Source organism: Blennius ocellaris (genome assembly GCF_963422515.1).
Source record: "Blennius ocellaris genome assembly, chromosome: 3".
Taxonomy (NCBI): Eukaryota; Metazoa; Chordata; class Actinopteri; order Blenniiformes; family Blenniidae; genus Blennius; species Blennius ocellaris.
The window spans coordinates 8,639,143-8,661,675 of NC_137652.1; the positions used below are offsets into that span (position 1 = coordinate 8,639,143).

The window sequence follows — 22,533 nt, forward strand, 5'->3', positions numbered from 1 at the left end:
CAGGAAGAGAAACTTGCAGGACACCGGCCCTTCAGGACAGAATTTGGACCCGTGATCTGCAACTGATAACATTTCATCCACGGTAGACCAATTTCAGACTACATACAGCCAAAAGAAACAGCCTCAGTCATCATCCCTGATTTGTTGTCTAAACAACAGATGTAACAGATAAAGTGTACAGTTTACTTGGAGCTTATAAATGTATCCTAACTTCATGGTTTCACATGTTCTATTGAAAAAAAAGTGTAGTGGGTTTAATTGTATTCCTTACTTGGGGAAAAAAACATGTGTAACACCCTCTTAAGCTCACATGTCAAGTCAGCTTCGGTGCCTCGTTGTCGTGGTAACCACAGACCCAAACATAGATGTTACGTAACTTTATACTAAATCCTGCATTGCGTTTTTAATGTAACAAAGGACACAATAACCCCCTCTAAAACTGAATAACACTTATAGTGAAGTTTTGTTCCCCCGAATTTGACTGTTTAGAAAGTGAATTATGACTTTTACATATCAATAAAAAAATTAGTTTTTTTTTTAAAACAGTTCACTGTATTAATTCCAACACTGAAAAGTTATGAAAAACTTTTCCTTAACCGTTTCAAAATAAATCAACTTGGAGAGATGTGTTTTCCATCCTTCCAGTCGACGCCATGGCTTCTAATGAAACCTGAGTCCAAATGAGGGAAAAGGTTTTTTTTTTTTTGTTGTTTTTTTTTGTGAAGAACACTTCAGGAACAAGATGGCTGTCCCGGGACGAGACGACTCTCTCTCGCCGCTTTTCACCTAAACACAGCATTTTTAACCTAAATAACTCAACACTTCACTGATTAACCTGACTACGAAGGGCGGCTTTTTAACAGAAGACCTCGCTTTTTGAAACGGAATCGAGAGTCTCCTGACGTCGCGGAGAGGAAAGTTTTATAACGGTGTTGTGGTGAAGACGGCAGCAGCTGGATGTGAGGAGGAGGAGGAGGAGGAGGAGGAGGAAGAAGAGGACATCGTCTCTGACATTTACATTAAATAACAAGGGTGTTTTTTCTTACTCAAAGACACTTGATAACCCTTTTTCTGGCTAACTTCAGCTATTCCCGATGCCCCGTCACAGTTAAGAAACAAAACTTTTTTCGCCGCGTGAACCATGAGTTCATCCCGAGTCAGACCGCAGCAGCTCGCGCTGAGCCCCGCGGCCAGGTCCCCGCACAGGCTCGAGCACAGCGAGGGCATCGAGATGGAGAACATCCAGCATCAAGACCTGGGCGTCGGGGGAGTCGTCGGCACCCCGTCCCCTCCGTCCAGGCAAGCGTGGAGCCGGGACAACCCGGGCTTTGAGCCCGAGGACGAGATCATGGAAGCCGACTGGCCTCAGGCGAGTCCCGGGAGGAGGTCGGTGTCCACGGCCTCCAGCAGGAGCTGCAGCAGCGGCCCGAGAGGCTTCAACCGCGCCGGCAGCAGCCCTCACATCGCCCGGGGGGGACTGTATCCCACCCCGACCCTGGACGCCCAGCAGCAGGACAGGCACGAGCACCGCAGCTGCATGAAGCAGATCCTCCAAAAGATCAGAAGTTGGTCACTTTGTTTTTTTCTTTTCTTCACTTTCAGTGTTTCAGATCAAACGACCTCTTGAGTTTTGAAAAGACGATCAAGTTGATAAACTAACAGCACCATGGCATGGCCCATTACCTTCAAACTGCAAAATGAATTGAAAAGTCTTCTTTTTTTGTTGTTGTTGTGAGAAAAAGAGTCACTATCTCAGTGCACCTGCACAATGCAGCGAGTCTAACTTATAAATGATAAATATCACAGTGATTTTATCAATCACTTCATCGTCAGTCCAAGTCCATATTGCTGGGAACTGCACAACGGGATGCATATGCAGAATATTGTTGTTGCTGGGTCAGATTAAACTAGAAAGAAAACATTTTAGATTTATCATTTCTTCACAAAAAAAAATCGAGTTTTTAAACCAAATGTAGTCCATTAACGTCTCGTGTTTAGTAGAAGCAGAAGATGTTTTTAATTTGTTTCGACAAATGTGCAGTGAAATGCCTCTGAGTATTGAGTGCGCGTGTTGTTGCTTTCTTAAGGTGTTGTTTTCTGCACAGTTCTCTGGGGCACGGAGCTGATGGAGGACAGCGACAGCAGCCGAGAAAGATACCTGAGGAACGTACTGAGGGAGATGCTCACATACTTCGCATTCCTCATCACGATCTGTATCCGTAAGCAAACACACACATTTTTATTCCTGTTCATTCATGCGAGTGACATTAACTTTAGTTGGTGAAAAACAAAAAAACATCATTAGGTGCAGTAGGACTGCTGATCGAGGCCAGTCGCTTCACTGGTAGCTTTAATTTGTTTCCATTCTCACATTCCTGCTTTTAAAAAGCTCTGCTACCCAACGATTTGTTGTAATTATTACATGACGAATAGAAACGATGAGGAGGCTTAATGTTAAAGATACCCTGCTCTCTTTTTTTTTGCCGCAATGAAAAATGCCAAAATGTGGTTATGGGTGGATCAGGAAATGATTTTCTGGCAGGCATGGCCACGGCATGTGTTGCCAGGCAGTTTGACTTTAAGTGCTGTTTCGAGAAGGGCCGAGAATGCTACAATGAAGGGTAATCTGCATGTCAAACAACAAGATAATTAGAGGACGTGAGGTGCAAAAGGTTTCCCCTCCAGTGTTGGTTCTGCTGTTTTGTTCAGCATCTCATAGCCGGTGTTATTATGTTGTTGTAGCTGGCGCGAACAGGATCACTACTTTACTTTTCACCTACTTTTCTCTGCGGTTCTCTGATGTTGTGGTTTGTTCCGCAGTGACTTACGGGATGGTGAGTGCCAACATGTACTATTATACCAAAGTCATGTCTCAGCTGTTTCTGGACACTCCGCTGTCTGCCGGGGATCCCATGACGTTCAGGAGCCTCTCGACCATGGAGGACTTCTGGAAGGTGAAATGCAACAATGATCTCCGTTTTGGATATCGGCTATTTAAAATGCCCTTTATACATTTAAAGTATAATCTTAATGTATCTTATCTTTTGGACAATCAGTCCGAAAATCAGCCGACTTATCATTTGTTCACTAATTTCCAATAATGAACTTCATGATTTGAAGAAATCGGCAACAAAACAATGAACATCTTTTCGATCCACTGCTGCTGTTAAGGAGTTTTTTAGGTCTTAAAAGTTTCTGTCCCCTCTCTGTGGTGCCGTAACCTTTAGTTCACAGAGGGGCCTTTCCTCACCGGTATGTACTGGGAGGTGTGGTACAACAACAAGAGCCTGCCGGAGAACCAGAGCCTCATCTACTACGAGAACCTCCTCCTTGGGGTTCCCCGGCTCAGACAGGTCAAAGTCCGCAACGAGTCCTGCTCCGTCTACAAGGATCTGAGGGACGAGGTCCAGGACTGCTACAACATTTACACCCCGACCAACGAGGACACCGCCTCGTTCGGCCCCAAGAACGGAACGGCGTAAGTGTGCACGGACGAACAGCAAGCACAGAGTTGTGACAGTCGTCTTGAACTCGCGATTACATTGTAGAACGGAGTCCTTATGTTTATCGCAACCTTTGAACGTCCTGTTTGCCAGGTGGGTGTACACCACCGGGAATCAGATGAACAGCAGCAGTTACTGGGGCCAGGTGTCCAATTATGGCGGCGGAGGATACTACCAAGACTTGTCTCGTACCAAGGAGGAGTCGGCCGCCCGCCTGCAGTTCCTCAAAGACCACCTGTGGCTGGACAGAGGAACTCGAGCTGTCTTCCTTGACTTCTCTGTTTACAATGCAAACATAAACCTTTTCTGCATCGCCAGGTAACAGTGATCAGTCCAGTCCAGCCATCCTTTATTATGCACATTTGTCTGCAACTTACGATCGTTGAAGATTTATTGTCTTGGAGCAAGATGAGATTCTACTAGATAAGTTGTGGAGTGCCGTAATGCGCAAAAATGAGTCAAAACACAATTGACAGCTAACTTTATAAAGTTAAACATTATGTCAATATGATGCATCTGTCAGGTTGTTGGTGGAGTTCCCCGCCACGGGCGGCGCGGTGACGTCCTGGCACTTCCAGACGGTGCGCCTGATAAGATACGTGTCCAGCTGGGACTACTTCGTCGGCGTGTGCGAAGTGGCGTTCTGCCTGTTCATTTTCTACTACGTGGTGGAGGAGGTGCTGGAAATCCACATCCACCGGCTGCACTACTTCAAGAGCCCGTGGAACTGCCTGGATGTTCTCATTGTCGCAGTGCGTAATCATGTCGCAAGTTTAAAAAAAAAAAAGACAAAAAAAAAGTACAAATACATTATGAAGTGTCTTCGTATCATACCATTCATATCTGATTTTTTTGTTTTTAATTGTTTCTTCCAGCTCAGCGTCGTTGCTATTATCATGAACGTGACGCGGACGTCCATGGTTGGAAACCTGCCCACCGGCCTGTTGGAGAACCTCACTGCTCACCCCAGTTTCGAGCCTCTTGCCAACTTGCAGATCCAGTTTAACAACATGGCTGCAGCCATTGTGTTTTTCTCCTGGGTCAAGGTTCTTGTGGTTTTTTTTTTTTTTTTTTCCTTTTTGGTATTCATTTACTCCCTTTCACAGAGTAATTTGTTAACCAAACTCTCTCTCTCTCTCTCTCTCTCTCTCTCTCTCTCTCTCTCTCTCTCTCTCTCTCTCTCTCTCTCTCTCTGTCTCTCTCTCGCTCTCAGCTTTTTAAGTTTATAAACTTCAATCAGACCATGAATCAGCTGTCCAGCACCATGTCTCGCTGTGCCAAGGACCTCGTGGGCTTTGCCATCATGTTCTTCATCATCTTCCTGGCATACGCTCAACTGGCCTACTTGGTGTTTGGAACTCAAGTCAACGACTTCAGCACTTTCCAAGCCAGCATGTGAGTAACAGTAAAAAACAAAAAAAAAAATCCCAGGAATACTTTTCCACCCTTGACGAGTGACAGTTCCAGGTGTAAATGTTGGAACGCTCTTCTGTTTGAGCAGATTCACCCAGTTTCGCATCATACTGGGAGACTTCAACTTCTCAGAGATTGAGGAGGCAAATCCGGTGCTCGGGCCCATCTACTTTACAACCTTTGTTATTTTTATCTTCGTTATTCTCATGGTGAGTCGAGTTTTCCCCTGGATGATTTACAAGATGAATGATTGTCCTTGTTGAAACGGCCTTTCGGTATTTACAACACCGCTTTTATCTCTTTTGCTGTGCAGAACATGTTCCTGGCCATCATTAATGACACTTACTCAGAGGTGAAGGCTGACATGTCTCAGCAGAGGTCTGAGATGGAAATGACTGACCTCATTAAGAAGGTATTGAACCGCAGATTTCCATTAAATCAATTCTAACGTTTTTCCAGAAGCTGCTCCACTCGACTTCAGTTGAATCCACTTGGAAATGGAAAAGTTTTTGACAGGAAGCACTTTTTTGCCCCCCCCCCCAAAAAAAAATGAAAGAAGCCATTTTTCCTCCTAATTATTTTTCATGACAGCAGCAGCAGCATCCACTCATCTCAACTATTTTTTTGTGTGTGTAATGTGAAATACACGTCACCTTGAATTGTAAAAACAGTGTCACGTATGACCACTGCATGTATCTCGAGTTTACCATGTTTATATGCGATGAGGTTTTAGTCCCTGAAGGCTTTTCCAAGTTCACATGAATTGGATAGATAAGCTGAACTGAATGACTTATAGCAAACAACAGGTTGCGCTGTGTTAGGTTTTCGTCTTGAAATGTGACTTTTTGAAGACACTTCTCCTTTCTGAACTCTAATTGGAGTGCTTAATGTCATTAGTTTTGCTGGTTTCAGGCACCGGAGAGAAAAGGGGGTTTATTTATATTACACCATTCATACACAAGGTAATTCAAGGTTACAATAATGTTAAAAATAAACATTTAAAAACGTGTCAATTTCAGATTATTAAAAACAGTGAGACCAAGACAATTTATAGTTAGATGTATAATAGACATGGCATATTGGAAGTAAATCTAAAGCTGCTGAAGAGAAATAGTAAATAAGTAACTACAAATGGTCCTAAAATTAAGTAACATATTATCTACTTCACTGGCAAGCTCCACTGAGCAGGTCTGATTTATTCGAGTAGTTCGAGTCGACTTCTCGAAGTTAGTTTCACAGTGATGAAACAGAGAAACTTAACAGCTGCTTCAGGTTTATTGGTTTTGACAAAAAAAGAGTCGAGAACAGATTTTGTCAGGCTCCTTAACAACCGTTTGGTGTTGTCCTGTTTGATCGCAGTGACTTGTATTGCTCTCGGTCCCCCTCCTCAGGGCTGCAACAAAGCACTGATGAAGCTGCGACTGAAGAAGACGGCGGTAGACAACATCTCTGACAGTTTGCGTCAGGCGGGGGGGAAACTGAACTTTGACGAACTTCGCCAGGATCTGAAAGGGTGACGACGACCTCGTCGCGCTAAAAGATGCTCACTTCAGTGCGGCGTGAACTCAGTCAATTAGAACTTTCCCCATCCTGTTTTTTTGTTTATTCAGAAAGGGTCACACAGACGCAGAAATCCAAGCCATCTTCGCTAAATATGATCAGGACGGCGATCAGGAGCTGACGGAGCACGAGCACCAGCAGATGAGGGACGACCTGGAGAAAGAGAGAGTGAGTGCTCACGCTGAGCGGCTTCTTCTGTCCGGGAACGCCTTCGGTTCTCGGATCTGAACTCAATTGTTCTGGAGGCTGGAAAAGCCGCAGGCGCTCAGTGTGTTTCTGTCCGTACGCCAGGAGGACTTGGAGCTGGAACGCAATTCACTGACTCGACCGGGCAGTGGGCGGAGCTTCCCTCGCACCCAGGACGACTCGGAGGAGGACGACGATGAAGACAGCGGTCACAGTTCTCGTCGCCGTGGCAGCAGCTCGGGGGGCGTCTCCTACGAGGAATTTCAAGTGTACGCTGCTTTTATTGTGATAGATTTTAGCAGCTGGTTAACTGCATGTCAAGCGTTGTGTAGAAATAATGGACGTGCTCCCGTCTCTCCTCGTGGCTCAAATGTAGTTCGTCTTGGTTCTTAGTGGGCGTCAAACTTTGTAACGCTGAAGAGGTTGCTTTAAGACTAGATCACTAACAGTTTGGTGTCAATAGATTCATTTTTGCTGATAAATGTAGAACCCCCTCACCCAGAAACATGGATCTTGTTTGGCTTAACTGGATCTAATCAGTAAAATGTTTAATATTTCCTGGTAGAGGAGTGAAATGTATAAATGGCTTATTAAAGTCGTCACATATGATAAATGTATTTCACTTACACCGTACCTTTCCACTGATTCACCTGTCGTCAATAGAATAGAACAGAATAGAATAAAATAGAATTGAATGTTAGTCACTTCCACCCATATACACACACACACACAGTCGCATTTTTATGTAAATACTGTCATTAAAAAGTCCAACAGCAGGAAAATATTTAAACAATGTGATAGTGATATACATTTTTGATACAACAAACCTGTTGTGTAATGTTTTGTTCGGTCTGCCATGAAACAGCAGGAGTGCTACAACAAGCCCGGCCATTTTCAGATTCACTCTATCGCCATTCATATATCAAGTCTTTCTCCCAGATTAAGTGTGACTATATCAGCGAGTCACGTTGAAGCTGTAAACATGACAACAGACCTTCCTGTCCTGCGTCTGTCAGGCTGGTGAGGCGTGTGGACAGGATGGAGCACTCCATCGGCAGCATCGTGTCAAAGATCGATGCAGTGATCGTGAAGCTGGAAGCCATGGAGAGAGCGAAGCTGAAAAGAAGGGACGTGCTGGGCCGCCTGCTGGACGGAGTAATGGAGGTCAGTCATAGGGAACGGCATCAAGCCATTTCTCCTGCTTAGTTTATAGATGTGTAAAACACGACATATTTGCCTTTAGTGTTTTTCTCAATCAGCTATGAAGCACTTTGAAATACATTTACTATGTAAAAAAAAAATGGTTCTATAAACAAAGACGGATTCATTTGCACATAAAGACTGAATTTAAAGGGTCCCTGAAATAATTCTATTAAAATACACCAGTATTTAGCATTATTTTTCCCCCTTTCGAATGATATATGACACACCAATGACAATCACACCACTATCTTGCTCTTGAGCGCCGAACGTCTAAAAATGCCTTTAAATCTCCCGCCCTGTGAATCTGACCTAGTTTTCCCAACTTGCCGTAGTTTTGCGCTGTGACGTATGAGGAGTTATTTACTTCCGCCCACAACAGCTGATCGTAGTGTCTTGTTTACATGTGCTCTGCATTATCGCGTTATTTAGCAGTTTTTTAGAGTCATGCCTAAGCGTTGTGTTGCGGCTGGGTGTTCCCAAATGCCCAGTCCGTCTGTAAGTGTCCATAAATTCCCAAAAGATGAAACTTTGAGGAGATTATGGACAAAACAAGTGCAGCGCACTCGCTCCAACTGGACACCAACAGAGGCCTCCTATCTCTGCAGTCAACATTTCACGGATGACTGTTACGAAACAGCACCCGCAATCCGAGAGTCACTTGGTTTTGATGTGAAGAGGAAACGTATCCTGAAACCTGGTTCTGTCCCCACCATTTTTAAACGGCTTTTTAACGGATTTTTAAACCCAACCTTCAGTAAGTCTTTTTAAAACCTGCTAAAACTTAAGACAAATAGACCAATAAACTTTGCAAAACACCCACTCTGACACAAGGGTAAATACCCGGTCACACACAATATGTGCACACGGGTAAATACCCGGTCACGCACAATATGTGCACACGGGTAAATACCCGGTCACGCACAATATGTGCACACGGGTAAATACCCGGTCACGCACAATATGTGCACACGGGTAAATACCCGGTCACGCACAATACGTGCACACGGGTAAATACCCGGTCACGCACAATATGTGCACACGGGTAAATACCCGGTCACACACAATATGTACTCACGGCTCAAACATGTATGGTTGAACGCCTTGATTTTCTTCTAATTCTTCCTCCGATGATTCCTCTCCTTCATCTTCGTCCAAAACCAACGATACGTCACTTAAATCTTCGCTAACATCGCTCCTAGGTGCTTCTGTATCGCCAAACCCCTCCATTCTTCAATCAGCTGATGTTGTTTTGGCTGGGACATATAACCCCTCGTACGTCATATCCGGTCTAGCTCAGGCGGCTCACATTTATGGCCCGCAAATATACCGTCGTCTGCTGCATCATGTAAAGTCAATTAAAAGGGTCGGAATTCGGACTTTTATCTGGGAATGTTATATACCTTTCGAAAGCATATTTATTCTTCTTTCTAAAGATGAAATCTGAAAAACATTTCAGTTACCCTTTAAACCTCATATATAAACTCTATAGCATTAAAAATGTAAATGAACAACGCAGCTTTACTTCTGAAATAAGCTCCATCGTTGGGTATGTGGCGGTTTAACACAGGTTGCTCCAGCGCGTGTCGCCAGGTGTTAATCTGGTTATTTGTTTGCATGTACACATCGCGCATCAGCTCACCTGTCTGTGTCTGTCAGGACGAGCGTCTGGGACGGGACACCGACGCCCACAGAGAGCAGATGGAGAGGCTGGTGAGGGAGGAACTGGAGCGCTGGGAGTCAGACGACATGGCCTCGCAGGTCGGCCACCCGCAGCCGGCCATACCCGTCGGGCCGCGGCCCCGCCCCCCGTCGTCGCTGTCCACCGACGGCCCCGACACGAGCGCCACCGGAAGCAGCCACGTGTGAAAACTCGGGCCTGCGAGAGATTATTTCACGGTGGCGAAGAAAAACTCCGTGCAGTATCAGGTCACAGCGTGGGAAAATTTCACGGAAGGAAATATTTCACTTTATTGAAGATGTTGAGATTATTTGACAGATTGGGATGGAATAAAGAGTCCAATGCACCTCAGTTAGAAGAATAAAAAGCACTGCGACTGAGTGAGGTTCTCACCTGGAAGTGATGTTCAAGTCCTGTAAAAATGTATTGATTCCACACATGATGACAGAAAACTTTTAAAGACGTCTTTAGAACAACGAAGGACTCAGCGCGGCGTCAGTTTCATACACGAGTGCCAGTCTACAAGCTCCCCCAGCATGATTTTAGCGCTACGCGACGGAATATGCTCACCTGCTTCTGATCACTGCATCTACACATCGTAGCATTTACGCAGATACTCCAAAGGTATTCCTACGAAGGTTCATGTTGCAGATTGTTGTTTCATCGTTTTAATATCCAGTAGGTGCAAGTGGGGCACATCCTGTCATGTCTCCTCATCTGTACTTCAGTAAAGCTTCAAAATAAGTAGCTTGCCGCGTTATACTTATTGTAACTTTAAACAAACTTCGATTTGGAGTGCATCCATTGTTCATGGGAAACCCATGCATTTATTATTATTGTTATTATTATTATTTTTATGGTGCCTTGCTTTTTTTTTTTTTTTTTACACAATATTTTTTTTTCTTTTTTAAAAATTTCTGCCAATAAAGTTTTATTAAAACACAAATAGTACATCAGGGTTTTTTTGTTTTTTTTTAATTACTTGTGTCACTCATTCTTTATTTTCCATTTACACGGCTCTATTAGAGTGGGTAAATAAGCCACATACTGCACGTTTCTTCAACATTTCCTGACAAGAAAGTGTAATCTGGAACGAATGAGAGAAATATGACTCTTTAACACTTCAGCTGTGTTTGTGTGTGACAACAGGGTGAAGCAGAAGTGAAAACAGAAAAACACAATGGAACACGGTGTCATCAAACATTTTTATACATGTCCTGAAGCTGCAATACAATCTTTGCTCTGGAATAACAAAATATTAAAATTAGTGGCTACTTCCTATAATTCTCTTAATAGCTACAGTTACATACTTTAAGGTGGAAAAACAAAAGACTCAGTTGAGTGTAATTTGGAAACTATATTTAATGCCACTGATTTATAAAGGTAGTGGGAAAAATTGATTTGTTGACAAAAATACAGTGAAGGTAAACCTTTATAAACAACCACAGGTCGCTGTGAAATATAAACAGTTTCAGTACATTGGCACTCGTAACATCTGCTCATATGTCCTGTTCGCGACTGAATGGCGACACATGGATCGATTTATACAAAGATCCATTCGTTATCTGTACAGACTGTATCCTTTACAGCACCGGGACTTTTAAAGGCCGTAACACAAGCCACAAACCGGCTTCTGGAAGGAAATTCAACGTATTCAACACTCTTGAATGTGGAGAAGTCTAATCATTCCTACTGGTTCAGTGAGATGTACGCTGAAATTATGCATCAACTGTGTAATTTCTTCTTTTTTTTTTTTAAATCTCAGCTTTCAACTTTAAGTGAACTTCTTGATGTAGCGGAGCTTCAGATAGGCAATGATGAGAAATACGAGCGCCATTACAGTCAGAGCTACGTGATTCTCCCAGAGTCCCCACGAGGTGTACTCAATTCCCAGGTAGTCCAGATACTGCTCGCCTGTACACCTGAAATAAAGCAAGAAAAACGATAAAGTAGCAGTTGAGGCGTTAGCGAAGCAAGCTTGAGATTGTTGGTTTGATGGTTCGAATCCTACAGCTGACCGGTTACCACGGTGGCAAAGCCCCTCACCCCCAACCGCTAACTGCACACTGCATAGTGGCTGGAACAAAAGAATCGCTACACGATTCCAGAATGTTCCGTACGCACATGCAGCTCTACTCACGTCAGTCCAGCTGCGTTCACGGTGCAGTTGTTGACGGCAGCAGACGCGTCGGAGTCGCGAATCTCAGCCTCCTCACAGAACTTCAGATCCACAAATTCATTGACCTGCAAGGCCTGAATACGGCGAGCAGAACGACACGGGGTCAAGACGACGCCCGGGACGACCGAGACACTGAGGTGTACTCAGACCGTTGAGTGACTTCTGATTTGAATTACCGCAAGGCCGTAACGAGGAATACTGAGGTACTTCAGCCAGGCCAACCAGTCCATGACGCTGGGCAGGTTCACCAGGAGACCTGAAAAAATCTGGAAACGCAATGCAGACAGTGTAAAGAGAGTTTCTTCCATCAGACCACCGCACACGGAGCAGCACACTAAGAAATCGATCATAGATCATAGATCACAAACTTAGTCATTGAGGACTTTTGTGTCACGACATGTCTCACCATCATGAAGACAAACGTGATGGTCATGAAAATGTTGGCTAGCGCCACAACGCTCTGGTCAGCAGAGATGGCCATGGTCATGGCGGTGGCAGTGTAGGCCACGAGAGTCACCGTCAGTATGAAGACCAGAAAAGCCTCTGCTGACGTCTTTAGTCCTACACAGACAAGAGCGATGACAGACGAGGCCTCTTTTTCATTAGGCTCCAGTCAAATATGAAACACAAAAATCATTTCGCCCGCAGATTTATGATTCCTACCGATCAAATAATAAACAATGCAGCCGAAGATGACGGAGGTGAGGCTGCGCAGAGCGATGTCAGACAGGATCTTGGCGAGAAAGTAGACCGACACTCTGTAGTAGCCACTGACGTACTCGTGCCTATAACAGGGCGAACACGTGAGGCACGGCTCGTTAAACGAGGGAGTAGAAAGTTCTGATAAGTATCGTGTGTCAGTGCACGTACACAAAGAGTTTCCTCTCAGTGATGAAGAGCTCGGCGGCAGACACTGTGCTGAAGCACTGGTTGGTGGTGATGAAGAAGAGAGCGCCCATTCTGCAGGAAAAAAACAAAACAAAAACAATAAACCAGAAACTTTGGTGAGTCTCTGACCAAACAGTTCTTTACCGGAAAGTTTGCATCTGAAAAAAAACAGCAAATACAGGTTGTGTAATAAAGAACTGACTGATTGTCCAGAGAGAAACTATAGATCAGTGGAGTGATATAACAGCAGTTAGTGGTTCGCGCTCTCTGGTGTAGAAGAGTGTGACTTATAAAAAAAACATTGTGACACGTGGGGAAGTGGGGAAAAACATGTCATATGAATGAATTACATTCACCATTTATGATCATGTTGCTTAACAGGATCAACTGTATGTATCTGTCGGTTATCTGCTCACATTGTGTGTGTCACTGCTCCAGTATAATCGGCTAAAACATAATGTAGTATGACGAAATAAAAGCTCTGTCTCAATCTGTACGCGGATAGTAAAATTGGTCAGTGTCTGTAAGCATGGGGGATTTTGAGACACGAATTTTGAGACTAAGATCTCTGATTAAATCATGGAATTTATAGCCCATATGTTTTTGCCCACACCTCATAGTCACAGGAAAACATAAACAGCTCTGTTAGACTCGATCTGATCAGATATTATGATGCTGTTAATATTACATTATGAAATACTGTAAAACCATAGCCAGTCAATACTAAAGCCTAATGACATGACAACTGCTGTAATTCAGTGGTAAGTGGTTGCATATTATCGGCACATAGAAATGTATATTTGAGTACATGGAGAGAAAAAAAAATCCAATATACAATGAGCACATAAAAACTTCTTCCACACAGAAACTCTAGACTAGAACCTGGTTCTGTTAAAGAATAGAAGAAAGAACAACAACAAAAAAAGACTGTTCCTAATTCTATCAGAAATCTCAACCATCACTTTACAGATTATGGTACTGAATGCGGTGTGGTCTATATTTATTTGCATATCAAGGAGTGACTGACTCCATCGGGGCCCCAAAGATCTGACCCTGCACAGAGATAAAAGGAAGGAGGGGTGAATAACTTGAGACGTTTAAGCCGCATACACTGGTGCCTGCCATGCTGCCGATGCACTGAGCTTCAAAATAATGGCATTAGGTCTTTATATTTCACTGAAGCATGCACAGAAAAGAACGAGGGAGACGACGGCAGAGTTTTCTGATGTGCTTCACTGGACTTGTGAGTACCAGGTCGTGCCCAATGCAATATGGTAAGAGGATTAGCCAAGTGGGAATTACTCTACTTTTCACACTTCTTCATCAAAACAACCATTGACTTAACCTGAACATCTAAAAGGAAAGTCCAATATAACAGGGGGGGGAAAAACACTCTGGATATGAACTCTGCTATCAAGTTTTCACACAATCCTAGATTATAAAACAACTTTACAAGACACGTCTTGATTAATGAAGCAAAATGTCATTATTAATGGACAATAAATGACCTTCATGCGTAATAAACAATTAGAGGCACCAAACTGTGAACGATGAAGTTTAGCTAGATTAATTTAAATCTTTTTTTGACTGATGTGGGTGGACCAACACACTATATGTATATTAATATAGATATAAACACGATCACTTCCATTTACCTTCTTATGACTTTTTCTTCTGGATTTTTCTTTTTTTTTGTGTGTGTGATCCTACTAAAACAATATGTTTGGGTCTTTTTAAAACAGTAATATATTCTATTGTTAATAGTTGTGTTATTGGTGGGTATGTGTGATGGTTTCTCACCTGTTCTGGATGCCACTCTGATCATCTTTGACCCCAAAGAAAATCGCTCCTACGATGAGGGCGAGGAAAATGTTGACCGTCACCTGCACAGACAAAACCAAGACATTTAAACATCAGAGGCTGTGATGAGCTGCTAAAATCCAGTTCCCTGTAACTATTTTTTTTTTCAGGCATTTGTGAAGAGAGGCTGTAAAGCAAGAATGTGCGAGGTGTTTTGAATTCTGGGGGGAGCGCTATAACTCTGAGGACTCTCTCATCCATTCTGAATAGCTTAATTCTGATAATAAAAGATCAGCACATCGCAGAAATCCTTTTTAGAGATCAGGGTTGGAAATGTCAGATCCTCCTCCTCCTCCTCCTCCACCTGCACTGCCTGCAAGAGCAGCATGACAGAAAAGAGTGGGACAAGTGAAAACGGCACAAGTATTAAGCCTGACAATTTACAGATTATGACAGCGCTAAGCGGTTCCCAGGGTGAGGGGATAAGCCAATAAGGTTGAGCCTTTCTTCACCCCATTCCCCTCAGCCCCTCATGTGGAAGCGGGGCAGTGGAGGGATAGGTCATGATGCCATCATGTGACGACTTCCATCATGAGCCGACGGGCTTTGGCCTGATATGATATCAGTTCAGATTCGAGCCCAAAAAGGCAAGAGCGGGGTCACGACAGTCACCAAAGCCGATTACAGCGCCCACACCGCCCAGAGCCCCTCTTGCAGGATTACCTTGACTTATTTAGGGCCAATTAGCTGTTAATAATTCCTAAAGTGAGGAGACTTCTGATGGCATTCTGCAGACATGGGGCCACTAATGAGAGCGTTGGGTTGACCCCATCAAAGTGCCGTCTCTGTATCCTGTTCATGAGGACAGCGCAGGCAGAGATGGTTTTACACTCATCGCTTGTTGGTGGAAGTCTAACGTTACAGTCAAACATAAACCCTCAAGCTATCTTAAAACCGAGAGGTTGATTAGAAATTCAACGGAATACAAACTGACCAAGATTCATGACTTGAATCTAATTACTTTAGGGAGAATATCTTTTCAATCTTAGAATAAAATACAAGATTGAAGTGAAACTATAAAGGGGGTGTATAATTTTATGTAAAAATATATATGTAAACATTCATATATGCTCCATTCAAAGTAATAGATGTCGATAGAATTTTGTTTTTTTCCCTTCTTCCTTGCGTATGAGGTTATGGTTATTTTCAGTCATGTTTCGTTTCCTGGTGTGTTTAGTTGTTGCTATTCTCTTTAAATTTCACTGAGGTCAAAACTCCAAAAAGTCTCAATGCTTTCTTGAATAACAGAATCATTTCTAAGTAATCAATGAAGACACCTAAAATCAGTGTGCTGGGCCACAAAAATTACACAAAACAGTTAAAAGGTATACTTTTCAACTTAGACATGTTACTAATTGCTCTATATCTGCTCTCCAGGCGAACTGATGCTGATCTTCTCATTGCAGATTTTACCTGTGCCACAGATATCTGGGGGCTCAACATGAGGTTCTGGAAGGTTCTCTTGAGGACCCATTGCAGCTGGTGAAAGAAGGAGCTGTTGTAAGTGATGGTGCGGGACGCCGGGCGGGTGGTGCACTCCTTATCCCGGAGGATGCGCTCCAGCTCGGTCTGCGTGTCGCCACAATAAGTGCTGTTCCTGTAATCCTCGACGAGGCGCTCCACAATGCTCTGCCGGGAACGACCGAGCTCCTCCAAGTCCAAATCTGGGTGCAGGAAGCAAAGGTGAAGGGTCGTAGTGTGGAATACAGTAAACATCTTATAATATAAACAATAACTTATTTGAAATAAAAGACCCAAAACACAGAAATTTGAACAGAGACCTTGTATCGCTGCATTATGTAATAATGGTACAATATGTAATCGTGTAATATGTTTTCAACTCATTATGTAATAATTCCACAACTGAATAAAAAATTTTTTTTAACATAGAAACAAATTATTTAACATAGAACAATATATACAGATGAAGGGCAAAATTAAAGAAGAAAGTGCAACAGCCACATTTTGTAATAACTGTTGCAATATGTAACGAGTTATTCCAAAATATGGCAAAGTTTATGAGAAAATGTGGTCAAGAATTGTATTACATAATGAGTTGAACATTTATTACGTTATTCCATGTTGCACAATTAGTACATAATCCAGCACTACAGACCTTTCATTGTAATATGGAGGACAGAATACATGTAGACAGATACAGATACAACACGGAGACAGATACAAGAAAATATTGAATAATTATCTATATACTTTGGTTTACTTCTACTTCCCTCTTTTCTGCAGGACAAAAGTAATTTCACTGGTCATGCAGACGAATTTGACATAATTCCCACCATGTTCTCCTGTTTTAAGTTATTTCTTATCGTATTGATACTCAGATATTTTATGTGCGCACAATAAAAAATGCATGTATCCGCATCATAATAGGAATTCACTTTACAGTGGTTATCACATTCACACACACACACACACACACACACACACTCACATACCGATGGAGGCAGCTGCCATAAAAAAAAAGTTGCTCAATCCATCCACTGGGACATATCTGGGGTTCAGTGTCTTGCTTAAGGACACTTCAACATGTGGAGACGGGGAATCGAGTCTGCGACTGTCTCAAACCAAGCCACAGCCACCCCCCATCACACATCATACAATATGTATGACATGCACTATTACTGAAGACCTTGTTTTTTCCACTGTGAAGCGCCACTTTTAGGAGGTAACAACTGCCGGATACAAGAACCAAGCTATATGTAATAGATATGTAATAAAGCTATTTCAATTTCATTCAGAATAGAACCTCTCTCCGTGAGGGCCAGTCAAGCAGAGCTAAAGGGCTACATATGACCCCCCAGGTTGCTGGTTGTTTCATCAGATTCAAACCACACCCTGAAGATATTATCAAATAGTTTATATCAATGTTGGCAAAAACTAAAAGATGCACTGATTGTGGTTTTGTCAACTGATTCCACGCCACTTGCACCGTACCTTTGCGTCACATTACCTTCAGAGCCGTTCACTCTGGTCATGGCTGCGGCAGCGAAGTCTCCATTAATCACATCCAAGAAGAAGTCGGCTGGATTGTTGTGGGGCTCACAGGGGTAACCTGGAACGACGAGGCCGTTTGTTACCAGTCGTGCTGCAGGAGCTTCTCCACAGTCAGCCTATGTCGCATACAATTCCTGCTCACATTCAAGAGAAGGTTTTTTAGTTGGCTCATCTCAGCCTTATAGTTGTATTCAGGTCACGTTTTAATGTAATCTGGTTACATTTTTTTTTTTTCAGGCGAAAACTGAAATGAACTTGAGCAACCCGAACATCCCAACATCTGACTCAAAGTTTTCTAAGAAAGGCTGGACAACATTTTTCACCAATGTTTGCAAAGTAGTCCAAGGCGTTGGGCGCCGGGCCGTGGTACACCATTCTGCCGCCAACCAAGAGGCTCAAAGTGTCAAACAGTCTGTAGATGGAGTAGCGAGGTTGATGGATGGACATAATTATGGTTCTTCCCTGGCTGGCCATCCTGAGAGCAAGCATACAAATAATAAAATAAATCACTAAAATCTATTTCTGTTCAAAAGTCTGAGTCAAGAACATGTGAAGATGGGAGAGTAAGACATTTCAACTGTGGCAGGTGTGCAAAAACAAAAGTTTAAAGTATGTCAACATTAAAAACTGGGTCCAAAATACAAGTTTAACCAAAACATTCTGTAAACCTGCTTTCAACAAACTAACTTGCTTGTTCTTGTTTGTTTTGTTTGTAATAATGTATTTACTTTTTGTGTTTCTATTAATCTGATTTATTTTCGTACCATTTTATTAAATTATTTAGAAAGTTTGGCTTCGGGTGAAAAGGGGGGAATAAATAGGTAAATTATAAAGTGATAAGTTAAAAAAAAGATACAAAACACTATATTAATAGGAGGAAAAAGAAGTGGGAGGTCTATTTTTGTTTGTTTCCTGTTTTGTTTTTTTTGTTTTTTCCTTTCATTCTAAGTGGGTATTGAAAATGTATGTTGCAATACTATAATTTACCATGGCCACTTGGAAGAAAAAAAAAAACAATTTCACACCGTGGCACAAAATATGTGAATAAAATCCAAACACTGAGGATTTAAAGCGTATTTACCTCTTGAGCAGCAGGAGGACGGAGTTGGCAGTGCTGGCGTCGAGTCCTGTGGTCGGTTCGTCCAGAAAGAGAACTGCGGGATCGATGACGAGCTCCATGCCGATGTTGGTCCTCTTCCGCTCCCCTCCTGAGACTCCTCGTGTCATCGCCGTGCCTAACTGAGGAAGACAAAAACAAACCCGACATCGATCGGTGAACGTCGCCTCCGTCACGGGGGCGGCCGCGGTCCTGCCAGAATAAAAAGCACCTTGGAGTCTGCCACTTTGGCCAGTCCCAGCTCTCTGATGAGGTGATTCACTCGAGCCTCTTTTTCACTGGGCGGCACTGAGCCGGGCAGCCGCAGCGCTGCAGAGAAACGCAGGTTCTCCCTCACAGTCAGCGTGCCCATCACCTCGTCGTCCTGCGGGAGGACACGAGGTCAAAGGTCAGCCTTTTTTTGACACAACAGTGAAGAACTACTAACTCACCATTAAGAACAAAATACTGCATTAATATACTTTAATATCGACATGGAAGTCTCAATCTTGTTTTTACGATGTGAAGGTGATCTAGGTGAGTTGTTTTAGCACAGTTTGGGTTTATAAGGCCACCAATAGATTTCTGCCTCTAATTATCTGACTTATTAGTGCTGCAGAGACAAACATTTGTCACTTTAGAGACTCCAGATACAAATATTCTTGTTTCATTGCTGCTTTGTGTGAGATTGAACCAGTCGTGTCCAACAATGTTGGCCTATAGTAGCACTGGTGTTGTATTATAATTATAATTATAATTTCTTTTTAATGCACAGGAGATGTTGGATTCATTTTTCATATTTTTCTCTGGCAGCGTGAGATTATCTCACCTGAACCACATATCCAGAGAGACACTTGAAATTTGGAGGCTGTGGCGCCCCATCAATCAGTACTTCTCCTGAGAGACCAGAGGGATCCTTCCTCGCAGCCAGAATGTCCAAGAAACTTTGGAGAGAGAGAGAGAGAGAGAGAGAGAGAGAGGGGGAAAAAAAGTAAGAATACTAAAAACAAATGTTCAGTGTGTGGGTTGAATTTGTTAAGAAGACCGGCTTGGTACTCACGAGGATTTTCCACTTCCAGTAGGTCCAAGGATGGCATTCAGGCCAGGTTTCATAACCCCACTGTGAAACATGCGCACAGATTTTTTTGAACAAACCATTCAAACAAAGAAACACTAAGGAACAGCAGTGAAGACACTCCGGATTGGATCGGTTTGACAATGAACGCGTCACAAGAGCAGAACAGGCGACGGCTGCTCACCTCCATCATTTACTCTCACGATTGCACTAAATTAATTTTCACACACTTTCCCAGTCAGAGCAACATTCATGAAAGGATTTTGGAAGCTGAGCAACTGAAAAGAATCCGAAAAGAAAATCCCGAAGCTTCAGTGGATCGGTTGCACAAAAGCAGCAGAAAGAGTCAGTGACACAAAATGAAAGACCCGAATTAAACCTGGAGGCGATCGCGTTCACGTGATGCCGTTTAATTCGTTCCCCTGGCAGCCTTTTCTTTAGTGTAGCAGAGATTATATGCAAGAACCCATGCTTAATATCATATAATTAACACTGTGGCAGTAACAGGCCCAAAAACTTGTGTGAAATGATGCATTCGTCCATGGGAAATGTCAGCTGTGTTTAATACCATCAGAGCAAAACCACAGTAAGAGGCTATTCACTATTGTCCTACTTTGTATAGGGATACAATGAGCCATATTGAAACCGCTGATCTTTCACTGTAACAACCCCCCCCCCCCCCCCCCCCCCTTCTTTAAAGTGCTCCAACGAATTAAGGCAGTAGACTTTCACACTGCGCTCAAAGTGATCAGTTTTGTCAAGTGTTTCTGAACGGCAACCAGCTGAAAATCACCAGAGTTTGGCAATCCTCCGAGAAAATGAGTGGAAGCAGTACTGAGCATCTGTGACCCGAATTCAAATAAAACACAGCCGCAGTCTGAAGGCAAACACGTTTAAAAATTGAAACATAAAGCATTTAGGAGATGTTCCGTCTGGATCGTCCCAGTTTGGACATCGGAAGCAATTTTTTTCTTTCTCCCCTCAGCACTTTTTTTTACGTACCCGAGGACAAACGTTGACGAGTCGCTGTATGAGGAGGAAGAATAAAGCCAACCGGGAAACACGGAAAGAAGACAAACAGACTGAGACTGAATATTCTACTGACTTGAGGTCCAGCAGCACGTCCCTGGAAGTGACTTTCCTCTTGCAGAACAAGCCGCTGTTGATCTGCACTTTGTATTGGATGTTGTGGAAGCTCACAGTGGCTCCGCACCGCTGGCTGTTCCGCTCCGCGGCCGAGGCGACCTTTGACCCGGCCGCCCCGTTGGTACCGAGACCTTCGATCATGGCGATGCTGATGTGGTTTGTCGTCTCCGTCATTGTGGTCGTCACTTGGAAGCACCCCGCTAAAATACATACGGTTAATCAATGACTCACGTCAGCGTTGTGAGTTAGTGAGAAGTAACAGTAGTCTAAGGAAATGAAACGTATTGTATTATCTACGCTAATACACAACTTATAATAATGATACGCACAAACACCTGATCAATTTATACCAGGAAATAACCAGACCCGTGCATGAGATACATGAGAAATAAAAAGAAGCAGAGCTGTAAATAATCAGTGCTAAGCAACTCGATTGAATTGGCATATTTCTAGATATACCCGCTGTTACAGTAAATTAAAATTCACATATTGAAGCTTCCACTGAAGAGAAAGTAACAACATTCACCGATAAAAGTGTATTTCCCTCAAGTCACACTGGGAATGAATTGAATAGTTACTTAAAATGCAGCTGTAAATCCACACAAATCTGACTCTATTTCAGGAATGTTCACTCTATTCCTTTCTGTAAAATATCGGATTTTTTTGTGGAAGTTGAAGACTCACCTTGATGTTGTTGTTTTTTTCAGGAAACAAATAAATGTATAAATCTGTGCGGTATAATGCTGTCGAGAAGTTAGACGAGGAATAAATAACCAAAGCTGCCATGAGTTGTTTATAAAGTATCTTTAAATAAAAAGTAATTAATCCCCTTAAAGTTGAGGGGACAAAACAAAACCCTCTCATAATGCAAATAAATACAAAGATAGATAGATAGATAGATAGATAGATAGATAGATAGATAGATAGATAGATAGATAGATAGATAGATAGATAGATAGATAGATAGATAGATAGATAGATAGATAGATAGATAGATAGATAGATAGATAGATAGATAGATAGATAAACTACTTTGATACATTATTTAGATGTACAAAATGATGTATCATCTTTGTCTGCTAAAAGACCCTAATTTAATTCAAACATTAAACTCACATGATAATTAAATATATACATGCTCAGATCAATTTCTGCAGAATTCTTGTTTATCTAATGTTTGATCACAACAAAGCTATTAATAACATGCAGATACCAGTCGACATCCATTAATGTAATAAGAATTGTTTTCACTGACTGTTTCTCAAAGAGAAGAACACAAACTGATGCAGTGGCACTTGAGCTTTGTAATATTTGTTACACACTCATAAAATATCCCTCAAATGACCACAAATCAGGCCATTATATACAGGTACTGCTATTTAAGTGATAATTGCATGCAAATGTAATTCAAATAGACCTTAAATAGCACACAAAGGAAATCACTTTCCATTCTTCATGTCCTAAGAAGTGATTGAGTGACAGCAAAGCAAAGACAATAAAATAAATAACAAACTGAAGACATTTAGCTAATATATACAAATACAAACTAATACTTTTGGGATTTTTCTTTTCTTTTTTTTAAAGTAAACATGCTTCTACAGTGGTGATCTGTGCGGTTTGAGGTTATAAATATCCCTCATACCTCCCAAATGGCTTGTGAAATAGGCATTAAAAGAAATTATCGGGAAAGAAAAACACCCCTTTATACTGATTTCATTTTAATCACAAATTAAT

General features: G+C 42.4%; 2 protein-coding genes across 2 annotated transcripts; one reads left to right on the top strand and one right to left on the bottom strand.

The window, feature by feature from the left end:
• Nucleotides 1-978: 978 nt before the first annotated feature.
• On the top strand, nt 979-10,482 carry pkd2 (polycystic kidney disease 2). The gene is made up of 15 exons (XM_080520847.1): nt 979-1,565; nt 2,106-2,219; nt 2,821-2,954; nt 3,228-3,478; nt 3,597-3,821; nt 4,027-4,255; nt 4,379-4,549; nt 4,717-4,898; nt 5,005-5,125; nt 5,230-5,328; nt 6,308-6,429; nt 6,527-6,644; nt 6,768-6,931; nt 7,679-7,826; nt 9,522-10,482. The coding sequence occupies exons 1-15, from the start codon at nt 1,142-1,144 to the stop codon at nt 9,729-9,731; spliced, it is 2,712 nt and encodes a 903-aa protein (XP_080376973.1). The 5' UTR covers nt 979-1,141; the 3' UTR covers nt 9,732-10,482.
• Nucleotides 10,483-11,317: 835 nt separating this feature from the next.
• abcg2d (ATP binding cassette subfamily G member 2 (JR blood group)) lies at nt 11,318-20,973 on the bottom strand (the record flags this gene model as incomplete). The annotated part of the gene is made up of 15 exons (XM_080519448.1): nt 11,318-11,465; nt 11,684-11,796; nt 11,899-11,988; nt 12,129-12,283; nt 12,386-12,507; nt 12,593-12,682; nt 14,411-14,493; nt 15,884-16,134; nt 17,439-17,540; nt 17,806-17,957; nt 18,564-18,721; nt 18,811-18,963; nt 19,408-19,522; nt 19,639-19,698; nt 20,759-20,973. 15 exons carry the CDS (start codon nt 20,971-20,973, stop codon nt 11,318-11,320), a joined length of 2,007 nt encoding a protein of 668 aa, XP_080375574.1.
• Nucleotides 20,974-22,533: the final 1,560 nt, after the last annotated feature.